The sequence below is a fragment of the Pristiophorus japonicus genome, chromosome 19 (assembly GCF_044704955.1).
Source record: "Pristiophorus japonicus isolate sPriJap1 chromosome 19, sPriJap1.hap1, whole genome shotgun sequence".
NCBI classification, from domain to species: domain Eukaryota; kingdom Metazoa; phylum Chordata; class Chondrichthyes; family Pristiophoridae; genus Pristiophorus; species Pristiophorus japonicus.
In genome coordinates, this window is record NC_091995.1 from 28,576,726 (window position 1) to 28,591,443 (window position 14,718).

Sequence of the window (14,718 nt, forward strand, 5' to 3'; positions counted from 1 at the left end):
TGACGGGGCTTGACAGGGTAGATGCAGAGAGGATGTTTCCCCTCATGGGCGAATCTCAAACTAGGGGGATAGTTTCAGAATAAGGGGTCACCCATTTAAAACTGAGATGAGGAGGAATTTCTTCTCAGAGGGTCGTGAATCTTTGGAATTACCGCCCCAGAGAGCTGTGGAGGCTGGGTCATTGAATATATTTAAGGTGGAGATAGACAGATTTTTGAGCGATAAGGGAGTAAAGGGTTAAGGAGAGAGGGCAGGGAACTGGAGCTGAGTCCATGATCAGATCAGCCATGATCTTATTGAATGGTGGAGCAGGCTCGAGGGGCCAAATGGCCCACTCCGGCTCCTATTTCTTACGTAAGAGCAGTGAATGATTATTCACCATGTTTTGTTATTTTGTTTCCAGGACTATGAAGGAGGAAGGTGCGAAGACTCCAACTCGTGCAACTCCCGGCCCTGCCTCAACGGTGGGATTTGCCTGTCGGGCCGGTGCTCCTGCCCGCCGGGACTCGCGGGCCCGGATTGCTCAGCCCAGCGAGCAGGCCGCTGCTCCTCGGGCACCTGCCAGAACGGGGGCACGTGCGTCGAGCAGGCCCGGGAGCCCCGCTTCTTCTGCCGCTGCCCCCCTGGCTTCCGGGGCCTGCGCTGCCAGAGCCCGGAGCCGGGCCGCAACCGCTCGGCCGGGCCCGGGCCCGGGGTGGGTTGCCGTGACGACGGCTGCCCGGCCCGAGCTGGTGACGGCTCCTGCGACCCGGCCTGCGACACCCTGGCTTGCGGCTGGGACGGGGGCGACTGCGCCGGGGACCCCTGGAGGAAGTGCAGGCTGGAGGAGCTCTGCCGGCCCGGCTTCAAGGACGGCAAGTGCGACGAGGCCTGTAACACCATCGAGTGCCAGTTCGACGGCTTCGACTGCCAGGAGCAGAAGGCCGCGTGCAAGTGAGTGAGCGGCGTTTCACCGAGCGGCGACCCCGGACCTTGCGGTTTCTACAATGCCCTTTCACGACCGCTGGGCGTCCAGAAGCGCCAATTTTACAGGCCTGAACTTTTTGGAGTGTGGTCACTGTTATAATGTAAGGAAACTTCGCAGCCAATTTGCGGACAGCAAGCTCCCACAAACAGTCAATGTGATAATGACCCAGATCATCACTGAACATAAACATTGGCCAGAACACAGGGGAGAACTCCCTTGCTCTAATTCCAAATGAGATCTATAATTTCCACCTGGGAGGGCAGGCGGGGCCTCGGTTTAACGTCTCATCCGAAAGGTGGCTCATTCAAAAAGGAGTTAGATGAAGTCCTTACTACTAGGGGGATCAAGGGGTATGGCGAGAAAGCAGGAATGGGGTACTGAAGTTGCATGTTCAGCCATAAACTCATTGAATGGCGGTGCAGGCTAGAAGGGCCGAATGGCCTACTCCTGCACCTATTTTCTATGTTTCTATGTGGCATCTCTGACAGTGCAGTGTTCCCTGTGCACAAATTGGCTGCTGTGTTTTCGTACATTACAACAGTGCCTGCACTTAAAAAGTCCACCATCGCCTGAAAAGCACTATAGAACATCCTGAGGTTGTGAACGGCGCTATATAATGTCTGTCTTTCTCTCTCTCTCCCTCTTTTCCTTTCATTATTTTTTTCTCTTTCTTTCCTTTTTTTTTCTTTTTTACTTTTTTGTTTTCTTGCTATCTTGCTTTCCTTCCTTGAAACATACAGCATTCTTACAGGGGTAGATGCAGGGAGGATGTTTCCTCTGGCTGGGGAGTCTAGAACCAGGGGTCACAGTCTCAGAATAAGGGGTCGGCCATTTAGGACTGAGATGAGGAGGAATTTCTTCACTCGGAGGGTGGTAAATCTTTGGAATTCTCTACTCCAGAGAGCTGTGGAGGCTCAGTCGTTTTTCAAGACAGAGGTCGATAGATTTTTGGAGTCGAGAGGAATCGGGGGATATGGGGACAGGGCGGAAAGTGGAGTTGAAGTCGAAGATCAGCCATGATCTTATTGAATGGCCAACTCTCGCTCCTAATTCTTATGTTATTATGTTCTTCCTTCCTTCCTTCCCTCCTTCCTTCCCCCTCTCCCTCCTTCCTTCCCCCTCTCCCTCCTTCTCTCCCTCCCTCCTTCCCTCTCTCCTCCTCTTCCCCATCTCTCCCCCTCCCTCTCCCTCTTCCAATCTCTCCCTCGCTCTCTCCCTCTCTGCCACCCTCTCTCCCTCCCTCTCACCCCCCCTCTCTCCCTTGCTCCTTCCTTCTCCATCCCTCCCTTCCTCCCTCTCTCCCTCCCTCGCTCCATCCCTCTCTCCATCGCTTGCTTCCTCGTTCTCTCCCCCTCCCTCGCTTCCTCCCTCTCTCCTCACGCTCTCTCTCGCTCTCTCTCGCTCTCTCTCGCTCTCTCTCGCTCTCTCTCGCTCTCTCTCCCTCGCTCTCCCTCGCTCTCCCTCACTCTCCCTCCCTCTCGCCCCCTCACTCGCTCCCTCCCTCATTTCCTCCCTCTCTCCCTTCTTCTCTCCCTCCCTCCCTCCCTCTCTTTCTCACTTGCTCCCTCTCTCGCTCCCTCGCTCGCTCCCTCCCCCTCTCTCCTCGCTCCCTCCCTCCCTCACTCCACCCCCTCTCTGCTCCCCTCCTCACTCCCCCTTTCCCCCTCTCTCCCCCCTCCCTCTCTCACTCCCTTGCTCCCTCCCTCCCTCACTCCACCCCCCTCTCTGCTCCCTTCCGCCCTCTCTGCTCCCTCCTTCCTTCTCTCTCTCCCCTCCCTCTCTCTCCCCTCCCTCTCTCCCTCTCTCCGCCTCCTCCCTCCCCCCACTCTCTCTGCCCCCTTTTTCCCCCCTCTCCCCCTGCCTAACCGCTGCCTTGCCTCCACAGCCCCCGCTATGACACGTACTGCCAGCACCACTACAACGATGGTCACTGCGACAAGGGCTGCAGCTCTGCCGACTGTGGCTGGGATGGCATGGACTGCGCCCGGCCCGAGGCGGGGGACTTTGCTGGCGGCACCCTGGTCCTGGTGGCCTTCCTGAGCCCGGGGAAGCTGCAGCGCAGCCTCTCCAGCTTCCTGTGGAACCTGGGCCTGGTGCTGCACTCCACCGTGCGGGTCAAGAAGAGCGGGAGCGGGGAGGACATGCTCTACCCCTATTACAGCCGGGAGGACCTGGACAACCTGACGGCTTTGGTCTACAACATAAGCGTCCCGGGAAGGAAGCGCATGGCGAGGGAGCTCGCCCCGCCCGAGGAGGAGGGAGTCGGGACCACCCCACAGCCGGAGCGTATCATCATTGGGTAAGGACTCCACCACAAATGTTGGCGTTTGCTAACCGGGCAGCTAATACGCCCTGGAGAAGGTGCCTGTTAGGACATAGGATGAGACCAGAACTGGGGCGTTGTAACTATCAGGAAAGGTTGAACAGTCTCGGGTTATTTCATAGAATCATAGAATGCTTACAGCACAGAAGGAGGCCATTTGGCCTGTCGAGCCCGTGCCGGCTCTCTGCAAGAACACTTCACCTAGTCCCACTCCCCCACCCTTTCCCCATAGCCCTGCAATTTTTTTTCCTTCAGGTACTTATTCAATTCCCTTTTGAAAGCCATGATTGAATCTGCCTCCACCACCCTTTCAGGCCCTGCATTCCAGATCCTAACCACTTGCTGCGTAAAAAGGTTTTTCCTCATGTCGCCTTTGGTTCTTTTGCCAATCACCTTAAATCTGTGTCCTCTGGTTCTCGACCCTTCTGCCAATGGGAACAGTTTCTCTCTATCTACTCTGTCCAGACCCCTCATGATTTTGAGCACCTCTGTCAAATCTCCTCTCAACTTCCCCTGCTCCAAGGAGAACAACCCCAGATTCTCCAGTCTATCCACATAACTGAAGTCCCTCATCCCTAGAACCATTCTCGTAAATCCATTCAGCACCCTCTCTAAGGCCTTCACATCCTTCCTAAAGTGTGAGCCCAGAATTGGACACAATAATCTAATTGAGGCCGAACCAGTGTTTGATACAGGTTCATCATAATTTATACACTTTTGTAATCTAAACCTCTATTTATAGGCCCAGGATCGTGCAAGCTTTTTTAATCGCTTTCTCAACCTGCCCTGCCACCTTCAACGATTTGTGCACATATACCCCTAGGTTTCCCTAGAAAAGAGAAGGCTGAGAGGTGGCCTGATAGAAGTCTTTATAATTATGAAAGGGTTTGTTAGGGTGGACATGGAGAAGATGATTCCACTTGCGGGAGAGACCACAACTAGGAGCCAGAGCCATAAGATTGTCTCTAACAGGAGAAACTGCTAAGCACAGAGAGTGGTGATAATGTGGAACTCATTACCATTAGGAGTGGTTGAGGTGAATAACAGAGATGGGGGCTCGACAAGGTAGATGCAGAGAGGATGTTTCCCCCCCGTGGGGAAATCTAGAACTAGAGGGCATAGTTGCAGAATAAGGGGCTGCCCATTCAATAACTGAAATGTGGAGGAATTTCTTCTCTCAGTGGGTTGTAAATCTATGGAATTCTCTGCCCCAGAGAGCTGTGGAGGCTGGGTCATTGAATAATTTTTAAGGTGGAGTTAGACAGACTTTTGAATGATAAGGGAGAAAAGGGTTTGAGGAGCGGGCAGGGAGGTGGAGCTGAGTCCATGATCTTATTGAATGGCGGAGCAGGCTCGAGGGGCCAAATGGCCTACTCCTGCTCCTATTTTTTATGTTCTTATATTCTTATGATTTTAATGGGAAGCTAAAACCTGAGGGGGAAAAAGGAATAGAAGGGTATGTCGATAGGGTTAGACGAGGTCGGGTGGGAGGAGACACATGGGGTACATAAACACTGGCATGGTCCAGTTGGGCCGAATGGCCTGTTTCTGCGTTGTAAACACTATATAACACTGACTCTCACCGCTGCTGCCTTTTGCTGAACCGGAAGGTCCATCATATTTGTGGAGATCAACAAACAGCCCTGTTTGGAGACGTACACCGCCTGCTTCCCCACCGTCCTCGACGCGGCTGCGTTTGTCGTCGCTCTGACGTCCTCCGAGAACGGGGAGCAGGAGTTCCCGTTCCCACTGGGAGCCGTGGCCGTGATGCGTGAGGAAGGTCAGTCAGTTTTTGCAAAGCCCCGCGCGCGCGTCGTCTCCGTCGGAATACGTCGCGGACACCGTTCGCTGACTCGTGGAGCCGTGCCCCGCCACCCCGCGCGTGCTCCAGTTTGGGGTGGAACCGCTCCACACACCATCCACCGAGCTGAGAGGACGAGCGGGTTGATTAACTCTCTATGGTTGGGGGTGAGGAATTACTTGAGGGGTGTTGTCTGCTGGTAGAACGACGCACCATGGCTAACTAGCTATGTGAACGGATGAATATTCTGCATGATTAGTAATGAAAGATCAGGGAATTTTGTTACACAACTTTCAGGAGATTAATGGATGGGAAAGGCTTCCTGAGAGTCTGTGGAAAGGGTGGGCTGAAGAGGCACTCCCTTGTTCCAGCCTTTAAGCTGCTTGTTGCGTCTGTCAGTGTGAAGATTGAGAATACACAACACGAAAATATAACTGAGTGAATATTGACACCACTGTCTCAGCCAATGGATTACAGGCTGGACAGGATTTGGGTTTTAATTTACTCATAAACTATGGAAATCAGTCATTAACTCAAACCACAACAGAGTCTATTTACTCATTCTACAGCAAACAGAGTCTCCCAAGTAGAGCAAGATTATTTTGCCTGTAAAATGCAATGATTGGAGGATAGTTACCCAATACAAGTTGTGTGTGTAAAACCGATCCCAGACACTTGCTAGCCGTGCGGTCTCCAGGCGTGGTTGACGGGGACAATTACCCAATCGTCTGTGTTCTGGACAGGACTTGCCGGGACTCGACTCGCCGCCACCGTATGTGAATTGACCTGAGGGTGGTCGCTGCGGGTTGGCCTGGCCCCTGCCCCCACCGCGTTGCCTCTCTAACCCTTGTCTTTGAACGCAGAGCTCAAAGCCGCCTCGTTTCCGTGGGAGCTGACCAGCATTTCGCTCGCCGTCCTCTTTGCCGTCGCCGTCGGAATCTTCGTCGGCATCCACGTTGCCAAGCAACCAAAACGCAAGCGAGGCCCGCTCTGGCTGCCCCCCGGCTTCGCCCCGAGCAAGCAGTCCAAGAACTACAAGAGGAGGGAGCCAGTGGGGGAAGACGCCATCGGGATGAAGTAAGTGTGGGGAGGGTGGGGGGGGGAGGTGCGGTGGGGATATGACGCTCCGTTGCTCGCGGTGACCCGTTGGGTGCGGCGGACTCGCTGGCGGGTAAACGCTGGCCGCTGCACGATTTGCCAATTCCCTGTCGTGCGCTCCCGATCCGCCTGCTGCACGATATGCGTTGGATTCGCTCGCTCTGGTCCTTGGGTTGCTCGATGTTTGACTCCAGGAGCCCGAATTCGATCAAGGCTCCCGCCTGCCCAAGTACCGCCCAAAAGACCGCCGATGGCCGCCTAGGTACCGGACGGTACTTTGGGGCAGGGTTTTCGTCGGAGAGGTCCCTCGAAGGTCGGTGCGCGGCAAATGAGTGACTCAGGCCGATGAGTGGCAGCGGGTGGGAGTTCTCATTCTCGGCGGCAGAGGCGCTTGCCGCGGAGGAGGGAGGAGGGCCCACGGAGGGTGGAAGACCTGAAAAGCAAAAGCATTACAAAAAAAATGTTAAAAACATCTGAAGACCTTCAGGGGACCCCCCCCCCCCCCCCCCCCCGCCCCCCTCCCATCCAGGTAAGAACCCTGTAAAGAAAATAAATTACAAAAAGTGTACTAAGCTCTTTTTCCCCATCTTCCTTCCCACCTACCATCGGGAACAGAGCAGCCTCCAGTCAACGGTCCACCCCCTTTATGCCGCTGACTCCCGCCCCGCATTGATATCGCAGCTCGGCGGGCGGGAGCGCAGTTGTGCGACTCGGCCGTCCGCTGACATCGCTGGGCCACCTCCCGGCAGCTCACCCCTCCCGCCCACTCCAGGCCACCTCCAACGTGGCACTGGGCAGTTCCAGCAGAGGATGGTCGGCGGCAGTGGGCAGTAAGCTCTTCAATTTCAGGCCCCTAGATACATACCCCAGCCGGGTTTATATTTCCCTGGTCCAACAACGTCTCAATCTGTAAACTCTCACCCTTGTGTTCAAATCCCTCCATGGTCAACAATCCTCTGAGATCTCTTCGCTCCTCCAATCTGTAAAGTCCTGCCCCCTCAGTACGGATTCACACGAGGCATGTAGTGAAGTCAAGGTCACTCTGGACCTGCACCTTTATTTCACAGCTCTGCAATGCTGCACTTGCCTGAGACCTGTCCTTATATACCTGTCTCTTGCAAGTGCACCCCTGGTGGTAAGGTATGCTGGTGGTTACAGGTCATATCTTATTACAGTCATGTATAGCATGTTAGGATACAGTTATATATAATAATGTAAGATACATGAGACAATCCTCAAATGCTGGCACCTTGCGCATCCTCAGTTTTCATCGCTCCACCACTGGTGGCCGTGCCTTCAGCATCCTTGGCTCTAAGTTCTGGAATTCCCTCCCTGAATCTCTCTTCTCTTCTAAGATGCTCCTTAAAACCTACCTCTTTGACCAAGATTTTCGTTATCTGCCCTAATATCTTCTTATGTGCCACCGTGTCAATTTCTTTCTGATAACACTCCTGCGAAATGCCTGGGGATGTTTTTAAAATGTTAAAGGCGCTATTTCAAAGCAAGCTGTTGTCGTCTACAAAGTGCAGCCTTTAGGCCTTAACACTGAGTTTAACAACCTTTGATCTTATCCAGCACTCCCATTTCCTCAGGCAGTGGGTGTGGGCGACGGAGGACGGCTGCACCAGGGCCACTGGGAGGGGAGGAGGTGCGAGCTGGTGCCTGGGGAGGGGAGCCCCTGTCGGGTACACAGCCGGTGTGGTGGTCCACACCCCTGGGGTCTACCAACCATTCTCCATCGCATTCCCAGGCCACGGGATCCTTCTCCTCCTTGACAGATTTTCCAAGTTTCCCTCCTCCTAGTCTGTTGTTGCCATTGACACCTCCTCGAGACCCATCTTTTGTTTCTTTACTTGTCCCATTATTACCCTCTTGTGTCTCGCACCATCATCTCTTGTGTCATTTAATCTCTCCTACCCTCCACCCTATCGCAGACCGGCCCTTTTGTACTCTCCTGCCCTCCCCCTACTGTAATGTATTTGCTTCGTGGGTTCTTTGCTTAAGAATTCATAGCAGCACATTGTTATTAAGAACGAGTTGGTGTATTAGCAAAAGGTTTAACAGTCACACTACACATTACCAGTTCATCCACCAGGCTCACAACCACCTGTCTCATCGTGGATCCCCCAAACCCAACTGGCCGGGGTTTTATTGAGCCAAGAAAACATCACGTGACTGGATAAACCACTCACAATACAACAGCTCAATAATGCTGTGAGCATACATTCCACCCATCTTTCCCTGCCTCTGTACTTGCTTAAAACCCGTTACATCTTTAACTTCCTCCAGTTCTGCCGAAAGGTCATCGACCTGAAACGTTAACTCTGTTTCTCTCTCCGCAGCTGCTGCCTGACCTGCTGAGTGTTTCCAGCATTTTCTGTTTTTATTGTATACTTTCTCCTCCTCTCCAGTTTTCTCTCCCTAACCCCGCCCCTCCTGAAGCACCTTGGCCCAGGAGGCCACCCTTGATGTGTGAGCGTTGCCAGTTGTCTAGCTGCTGTCTGCACCTGATGTCCGTACATACATCGCTGGATAGCGCTCCGGAGTAGGAGCGCAGGAGCATTTTCCTTCACCCCCCCCCACCCGCCAAACCTCCCCCAAGCCCACATTGTAGCATCTACTTCCCCCTTGACCAACTACCGCAGCACGGACCAGGGATTGAACACCCTTCAGCTATGATCCCGCTTATTATGGCCAAAGCTGCTGGATTAACCATGTTTGGGTCAGTTGGGTGAGGCCGCATTATCCAACGTCCCCATTTGTAACCTTGGAATAATCTGAGCGGGTTGAACGAAGGTGACACTGAGGGAGGTGAGGGATTCCACATCTGCGTTACTCCGGGAGTACTGTGTTACTCTGTGTCACCTCGGGGTGGAGGAGCGGTGAGAGATCGGGGCCCAGGGGAGGTGTGAGTTTAGGGCCCAGAACAGGTGAGGGCCCAGGGGCAGCACGGGCCAGCCCACACTGTGAAATGTGTGCGCACTAGGTCTCCAGTCGTCTTGGTTAATCCTTGCCACTGGACCAAGACCTGGCTCTGTCAAGCCCGTGTGGTGGCTGGTGTGCAACGACCACCCCACGTTAAGAAAATCCACGCACAGGCATCTTCCACCCTTCAATATGTAGTTCGGGTCTTGGAATGTCAGATCCCTCATTGAAACACCTGGGAACTCATCCCGTTTTGGTGTGGAAGCGGGTCATCCTCGCTACGAGGGACCGCCTAATACTATTCTCTGGGAGCGGAGCAGGAAGGGGAGAATGAGGGAGGTGAAGAGTTCTACAACTATATTATGTCCTGGTCACCACATTACAGGAAAGATGTGATTGCACTAGAGAGGATACAAAGGAGATTTCCAAGGATGTTGCCTGGATTGGAGAACTTTAGCTAGGAGGACAGATTGGATAGGCTGGGTTTGTTTTCTTTGGAACAGAGGAGGCTGAGGGGAGACCTTATTGCGGTGTATAACATTATGAGGGGCCTGGATAGAGTGGATAGGAAGGACCTGTTTCCATTGGCAGAGGGATCAACAATCGGGGATCATGGATTTAAAGTAACTGGGGGGAGCTTTAGAGGGGATATGAGGGGAAATCTCTTCACCCAGAGGGTGGTGGGGGTCTGGAACTCACTGCCTGAAAGGGTGGTAGAGGCAGAAACCCTCACCACATTTAAAAAGTGCTTGGATGTGCACTTGAAGTGCCATATCCTACAGGGTTATGGACCGAGAGCTGGAAAGTGTGATTAGGCTGGATAGCCTCTTTGTCGGTCGGTGCGGACACGATGGGCTGAAATGGCCTCCTTTCTATGATTCTATGATTTCTATTACTCTGGGAGTGCAAGAGGACGGGGACAAGTTTCACAGCTGCATTACTCTGAGAAAGATGAGGAGTTCCACGTCTATATCACTCTGCGAGTGGAGGAGGGAGGGGGTACCCACGGAGGGGGTGAGTTCTACACTCTGGCGAAGAATGAGTTAGTGTAGGAGATGGTGCAATGAGTCCCGAGTTCCACCCAGTGAAGATTCGGAGATGAGGCGGATGAAGAGCTTGCTGGGTGGAGTGGGGGTGGATATTTGAAACTCGGGAGAAAGGAGAAGTAAGTGCAGTAGAACACCAACCACAGTAATATCAATAAACCAGAGAGACAGGGGAGGTTATGCAGTTCTGACTCAGTTTGCATCCCCTCTGACCGTGCACTGTTAATTCCAGGATCCTGAACCAGGAAACCGACTGTGAAGATGAAGAAGACAATCAGAATTCCTTAGTGGAATGTCAGCCCAGCAACAAGAAGTCCAAGGTAATGATGAGCAAGGAAGATTAAGGGGAGATTTAATAAGGGTGTTCAAAATTATGAAAGGTTTCGATAGAGTGAATATGGAGAAACTGTTTCCATTGGCAGGAGGCTTGGTAACCAGAGGTCACCGATTTAGGACCATTGGCAAAAGAACCAGAGGAGAAGATGAGGAGTGTTATGTTTTCAGTACGACATCACAAACACACACAGGCTATATAACTTTAGGGAGCCTGTTAGCTGACCTGACCTCTTTATTGTTGTAACCAGCACTGGCTGCAGTGCCACAGTCGTCCACTGAGAGGAGCTATATATATAACGAGGATTTCTTTTGATGCAGAGAGATGTTGTGATCTGGAATTTGCTGCCTGAAAGGGCGGTGGGAGCACATTCAACAGTAAATTTCAAATGGGAATTGGATAAACAATTGAAGGGGAAATACTTGTCGGTCAATGGCTACGGAGCAGAGCAGAGGGATGGGGTGGGGGGGGAGGTGGAGTGGGACTAATTGGAGAGCTCTTTCCAAGAGCCGTCACAGGCACGGTGGGCCGAATGACCTTCTGAGCTGAAGCATCACAGTGTTTGCTTTTTACAGAGGTGGTTCATTTCATTCTGATTACCGTCACGGGGGACGTACTACCCAACTGTACGGTTCACTGTGTGATGACAACCCAGTTTGAGGTGTGCCAATCACCCCGACTTCCACGGGATCATCGTTCGCACACACGGTTGTTGAGTCTGGTGACAGTTGAAGGGAGCTGTTGGGTGGGTCGTTGGGCAGCCTCTGAAGATGACATCGGACTCTGCCCCACCGTTGTGTCCGGCACACTCCCAATTATTAAGGCTTTTTATTTCCAAAGGCGATTGAGCCGGGGCCAAGCAAACCCACGCTGGGTAAAATAAAGGACCAGGCTTGAGGCCTGTGGTAAAGTCTGACTGGGCATGTGCAGTGTGCCTCACTCCTGCCCGCCCAGTGTTCAGCAGGTAAAGAAAGACTTGCATTTATATAGCACCTTTCACATCCTCAGGACATCCCAAAGCTTTTTACAGCCAATGAAATTCGTTTTGGAGCGTAGTCACTGGTGTAATGTGGGAAACGCAGCAGCCAATTTGCGCACGGCAAACTCTCAATGAGCAGCGTGATAAATGACCAGATTATCTGTCTTTTCTGGTGTTGTTTGAGGGATAAATATTGTCCAGAACATTGGGGACAACTCCTCTGCTCTTCTTCGAAATAGTGCCATGGGATCGCTTGCCTCCACCTCAGAGAGCAGACGGGGCCTCGGTTTAACGTTTCATCCGAAAGACGGCACCTCTGACAGCACGGCACTGCCCCAGCACTGCACTGGGAGTGGCAGCCTAGATTTTGTGCTCAAGTCTCTGGAGTGGCGACCTAAATCCACAACCTTCTAACTCGGAGGAAATTTTGCTAACCACTGAGCCACTCTGACCCACAACTGCCCATTGATAGTCTCTGGAGCGGGGCTTGAACCCACAACCTTCTGACTCAGATAGAAAGAAGAAAGACTTGCATTTGTATAGCGCCTTTCACAACCACCGCTCGTCCCAAAGCACTTTACAGCCAATGAAGTACTTTTGGAGTGTAGTCACTGTTGTTTGCAGATGACACAAAGATTCGTGGGAAAGCGGGTTGTGTAGAGGACACAGAGAGGCTGCAAAGAGATTTAGATAGGTTAAGCGAATGGGCTAAGGTTTGGCAGATGGAATACAATGTCGGAAAATGTGAGGTCATCCACCTTGGGAAAAAAAAACAGTAAAAGGGAATATTATTTGAATGGGGAGAAATTACAACATGCTGCAGTGCAGAGGGACCGGGGGGGTCCTTGTGCATGAATCCCAAAAAGTTAGTTTGCAGGTGCAGCAGGTAATCAGGATGGCGAATGGAATGTTGGCCTTCATTGCGAGAGGGATGGAGTACAAAAGCAGGGAGGTCCTGCTGCAACTGTATAGGGTATTAGTGAGGCCGCACCTGAAATACTGCGTGCAGTTTTGGTCACCTTACTTAAGGAAGGATATACTAGCTTTGGAGGGGGTACAGAGACGATTCACTAGGCTGATTCCGGAGATGAGGGGGTTACCTTATGATGATAGATTGAGTAGACTGGATCTTTACTCGTTGGAGTTCAGAAGGATGAGGGGTGATCTTATAGAAACAATTAAAATAATGAAAGGGATAGACAGGATAGGGGCAGAGAGGTTGTTTCCACTGGTCGGGGAGACTAGAATTAGGGGGCACAACCTCAAAATACGGGGGAGCCAATTTAAAACTGAGTTGAGAAGGAATTTCTTCTCCCAGAGGGTTGTGAATCTGTGGAATTCTCTGCCCAAGGATGCAGTTGAGGCTAGCTCATTGAATGAATTCAAATCACAGATAGATAGATTTTTAACCAATAAAGGAATTAAGGGTTACGGGGAGCAGGCAGGTAAGTGGAGCTGAGTCCACGGCCAGATCAGCCATGATCTTGTTGAATGGCGGAGCAGGCTCGAGGGGCTAGATGGCCTACTCCTGTTCCTAATTCTTATGTTCTTATGTAATGTAGGAAATGCAGCAGCCAATTTGCGCACAGCAAGTTCCCACAAACAGCAATGTGATTGTAACCAGATAATCTGTTTGTGATGTTGATTGGGGGGGGGGGGGGAGGATAAATATTGTTCCCAGGACACCGGGGAAAATCCCCCTGCTCTTCCTCGAAATAGTGACAAGGGAATTTTTACATGCACCTGAGATTTAGCGTCTGATCCGAAAGACGGCACCTCTGACAGTGCAGCACTCCCTCAGCACTGCACCGGGAGTGTCAGCCTAGATTTATGTGCTCAAGTCCCTGGAGTGGGAACTTGAACTCAGAGGCGAGAGTGCTGGCCACTGAGCCACAGCTGACACCACGTAGGCTGCCCTAGTCTGCCTGTAGCCGAGGGAGGAGAGGGGAGGGGGAAAGGGTTTAAGGAAGGTGCTTGGCTGTTGTTGTGCTAATGTTATAGTGCGTGTGTGTATGTGTGCTTGCAGCTCAAGGAGACCCCGATGCTGTCTGACGACCGGAAGTGGACCCAGAAACACATCAAGGCCGTTGTCTATGCCCCGCAGTCTGTCGCACTGACCCCACCCCAGGAGAACACCGAGAGCGTGGATGTGGACGTGAGGGGCCCAGGTACATGGAGACACGAGCCATATGGACAGCAAGCACTCGGGTCCCATGCCTCCCCCCACCCCGAGTCTCCGCCCCAGTGACATGATTTCAGTCAGGGTCTCGGGAGCAGTTCCGCAGTGGAGCTCAGCTCCCCTGGGGGAAGCGGGAGGCCAGTGTCCCTGCTCCTGATTAATGTGGGGGGCTGGGGGAAGGAATCAGCCAGTGTCCCTGATTGCTGCATTGACTCCAAATCTGCTGTCCTCCCTCCCATGGTTGAATAGCCTGTCTACACTGTCTCATAAGAACATAAGAACATAAGAATTATGAACATGAGTAGGCCATCTAGCCCCTCGAGCCTGCTCCGCCACTCAACAAGATCATGGCTGATCTGGCCATGGACTCAGCTCCACTTACCCGCCCGCTCCCCATAACCCTTAATTCCCTTATTGGTTAAAAATCTATCTGTGACTTGAATACATTCAATGAGCTAGCCTCAACTGCTTCCTTGGGCAGAGAATTCCACAGATTCACAACCCTCTGGGAGAAGAAATTCCTTCTCAACTGGTTTTAAATTGGCTCCCCCGTATTTTGAGGCTGTGCCCCCTAGTTCTAGTCTCCCCGACCAGTGGAAACAACCTCACTGCCTCTATCTTGTCTATCCCTTTCATTATTTTAAATGTTTCTATACGATCACCCCTCATCCTTCTGAACTCCAACGAGTAAGGACCCAGTCCACGCAATCTATCATCATAAGGTAACCCCCTCATCTCCGGAATCAGCCTAGTGAATCTTCTCTGTACCCCCTCCAAAGCTAGTATATCCTTCCTTAAGTAAGGTGACCAAAACTGCACGCAGTACAGTTGCAGAAGGACCTCCCTGCTTTTGTACTCCATCCCTCTCGCAATGAAGGCCAACATTCCATTCGCCTTCCTGATTACCTGCTGCACCTGCAAACTAACATTTTGGGATTCATGTACAAGGACCCCCAGTTCCCTCTGCACCGCAGCATGTTGCAATTTCTCCCCATTCAGCTCATGGAGGGAGAAGGGTCCCTGGATGGGGTTTTGGAGGGTTGTTGGCTGCCAGTGAATGAACCCC

General features: G+C 52.3%; 1 protein-coding gene across 1 annotated transcript in view; it reads left to right on the forward strand.

Moving 5' to 3' along the window:
* Window positions 1–14,718, forward strand: part of LOC139229815 (neurogenic locus notch homolog protein 1-like) — a 388,541-nt gene that overhangs the window by 361,497 nt on the left and 12,326 nt on the right. Inside the window, exons 25-30 of the mRNA XM_070861407.1 lie at window positions 404–933; window positions 2,853–3,266; window positions 4,901–5,070; window positions 5,955–6,168; window positions 10,393–10,480; window positions 13,500–13,641. Of these exons, the coding sequence (XP_070717508.1) occupies window positions 404–933; window positions 2,853–3,266; window positions 4,901–5,070; window positions 5,955–6,168; window positions 10,393–10,480; window positions 13,500–13,641 (1,558 nt within the window). The remainder of the gene's footprint in view (window positions 1–403; window positions 934–2,852; window positions 3,267–4,900; window positions 5,071–5,954; window positions 6,169–10,392; window positions 10,481–13,499; window positions 13,642–14,718) is intronic.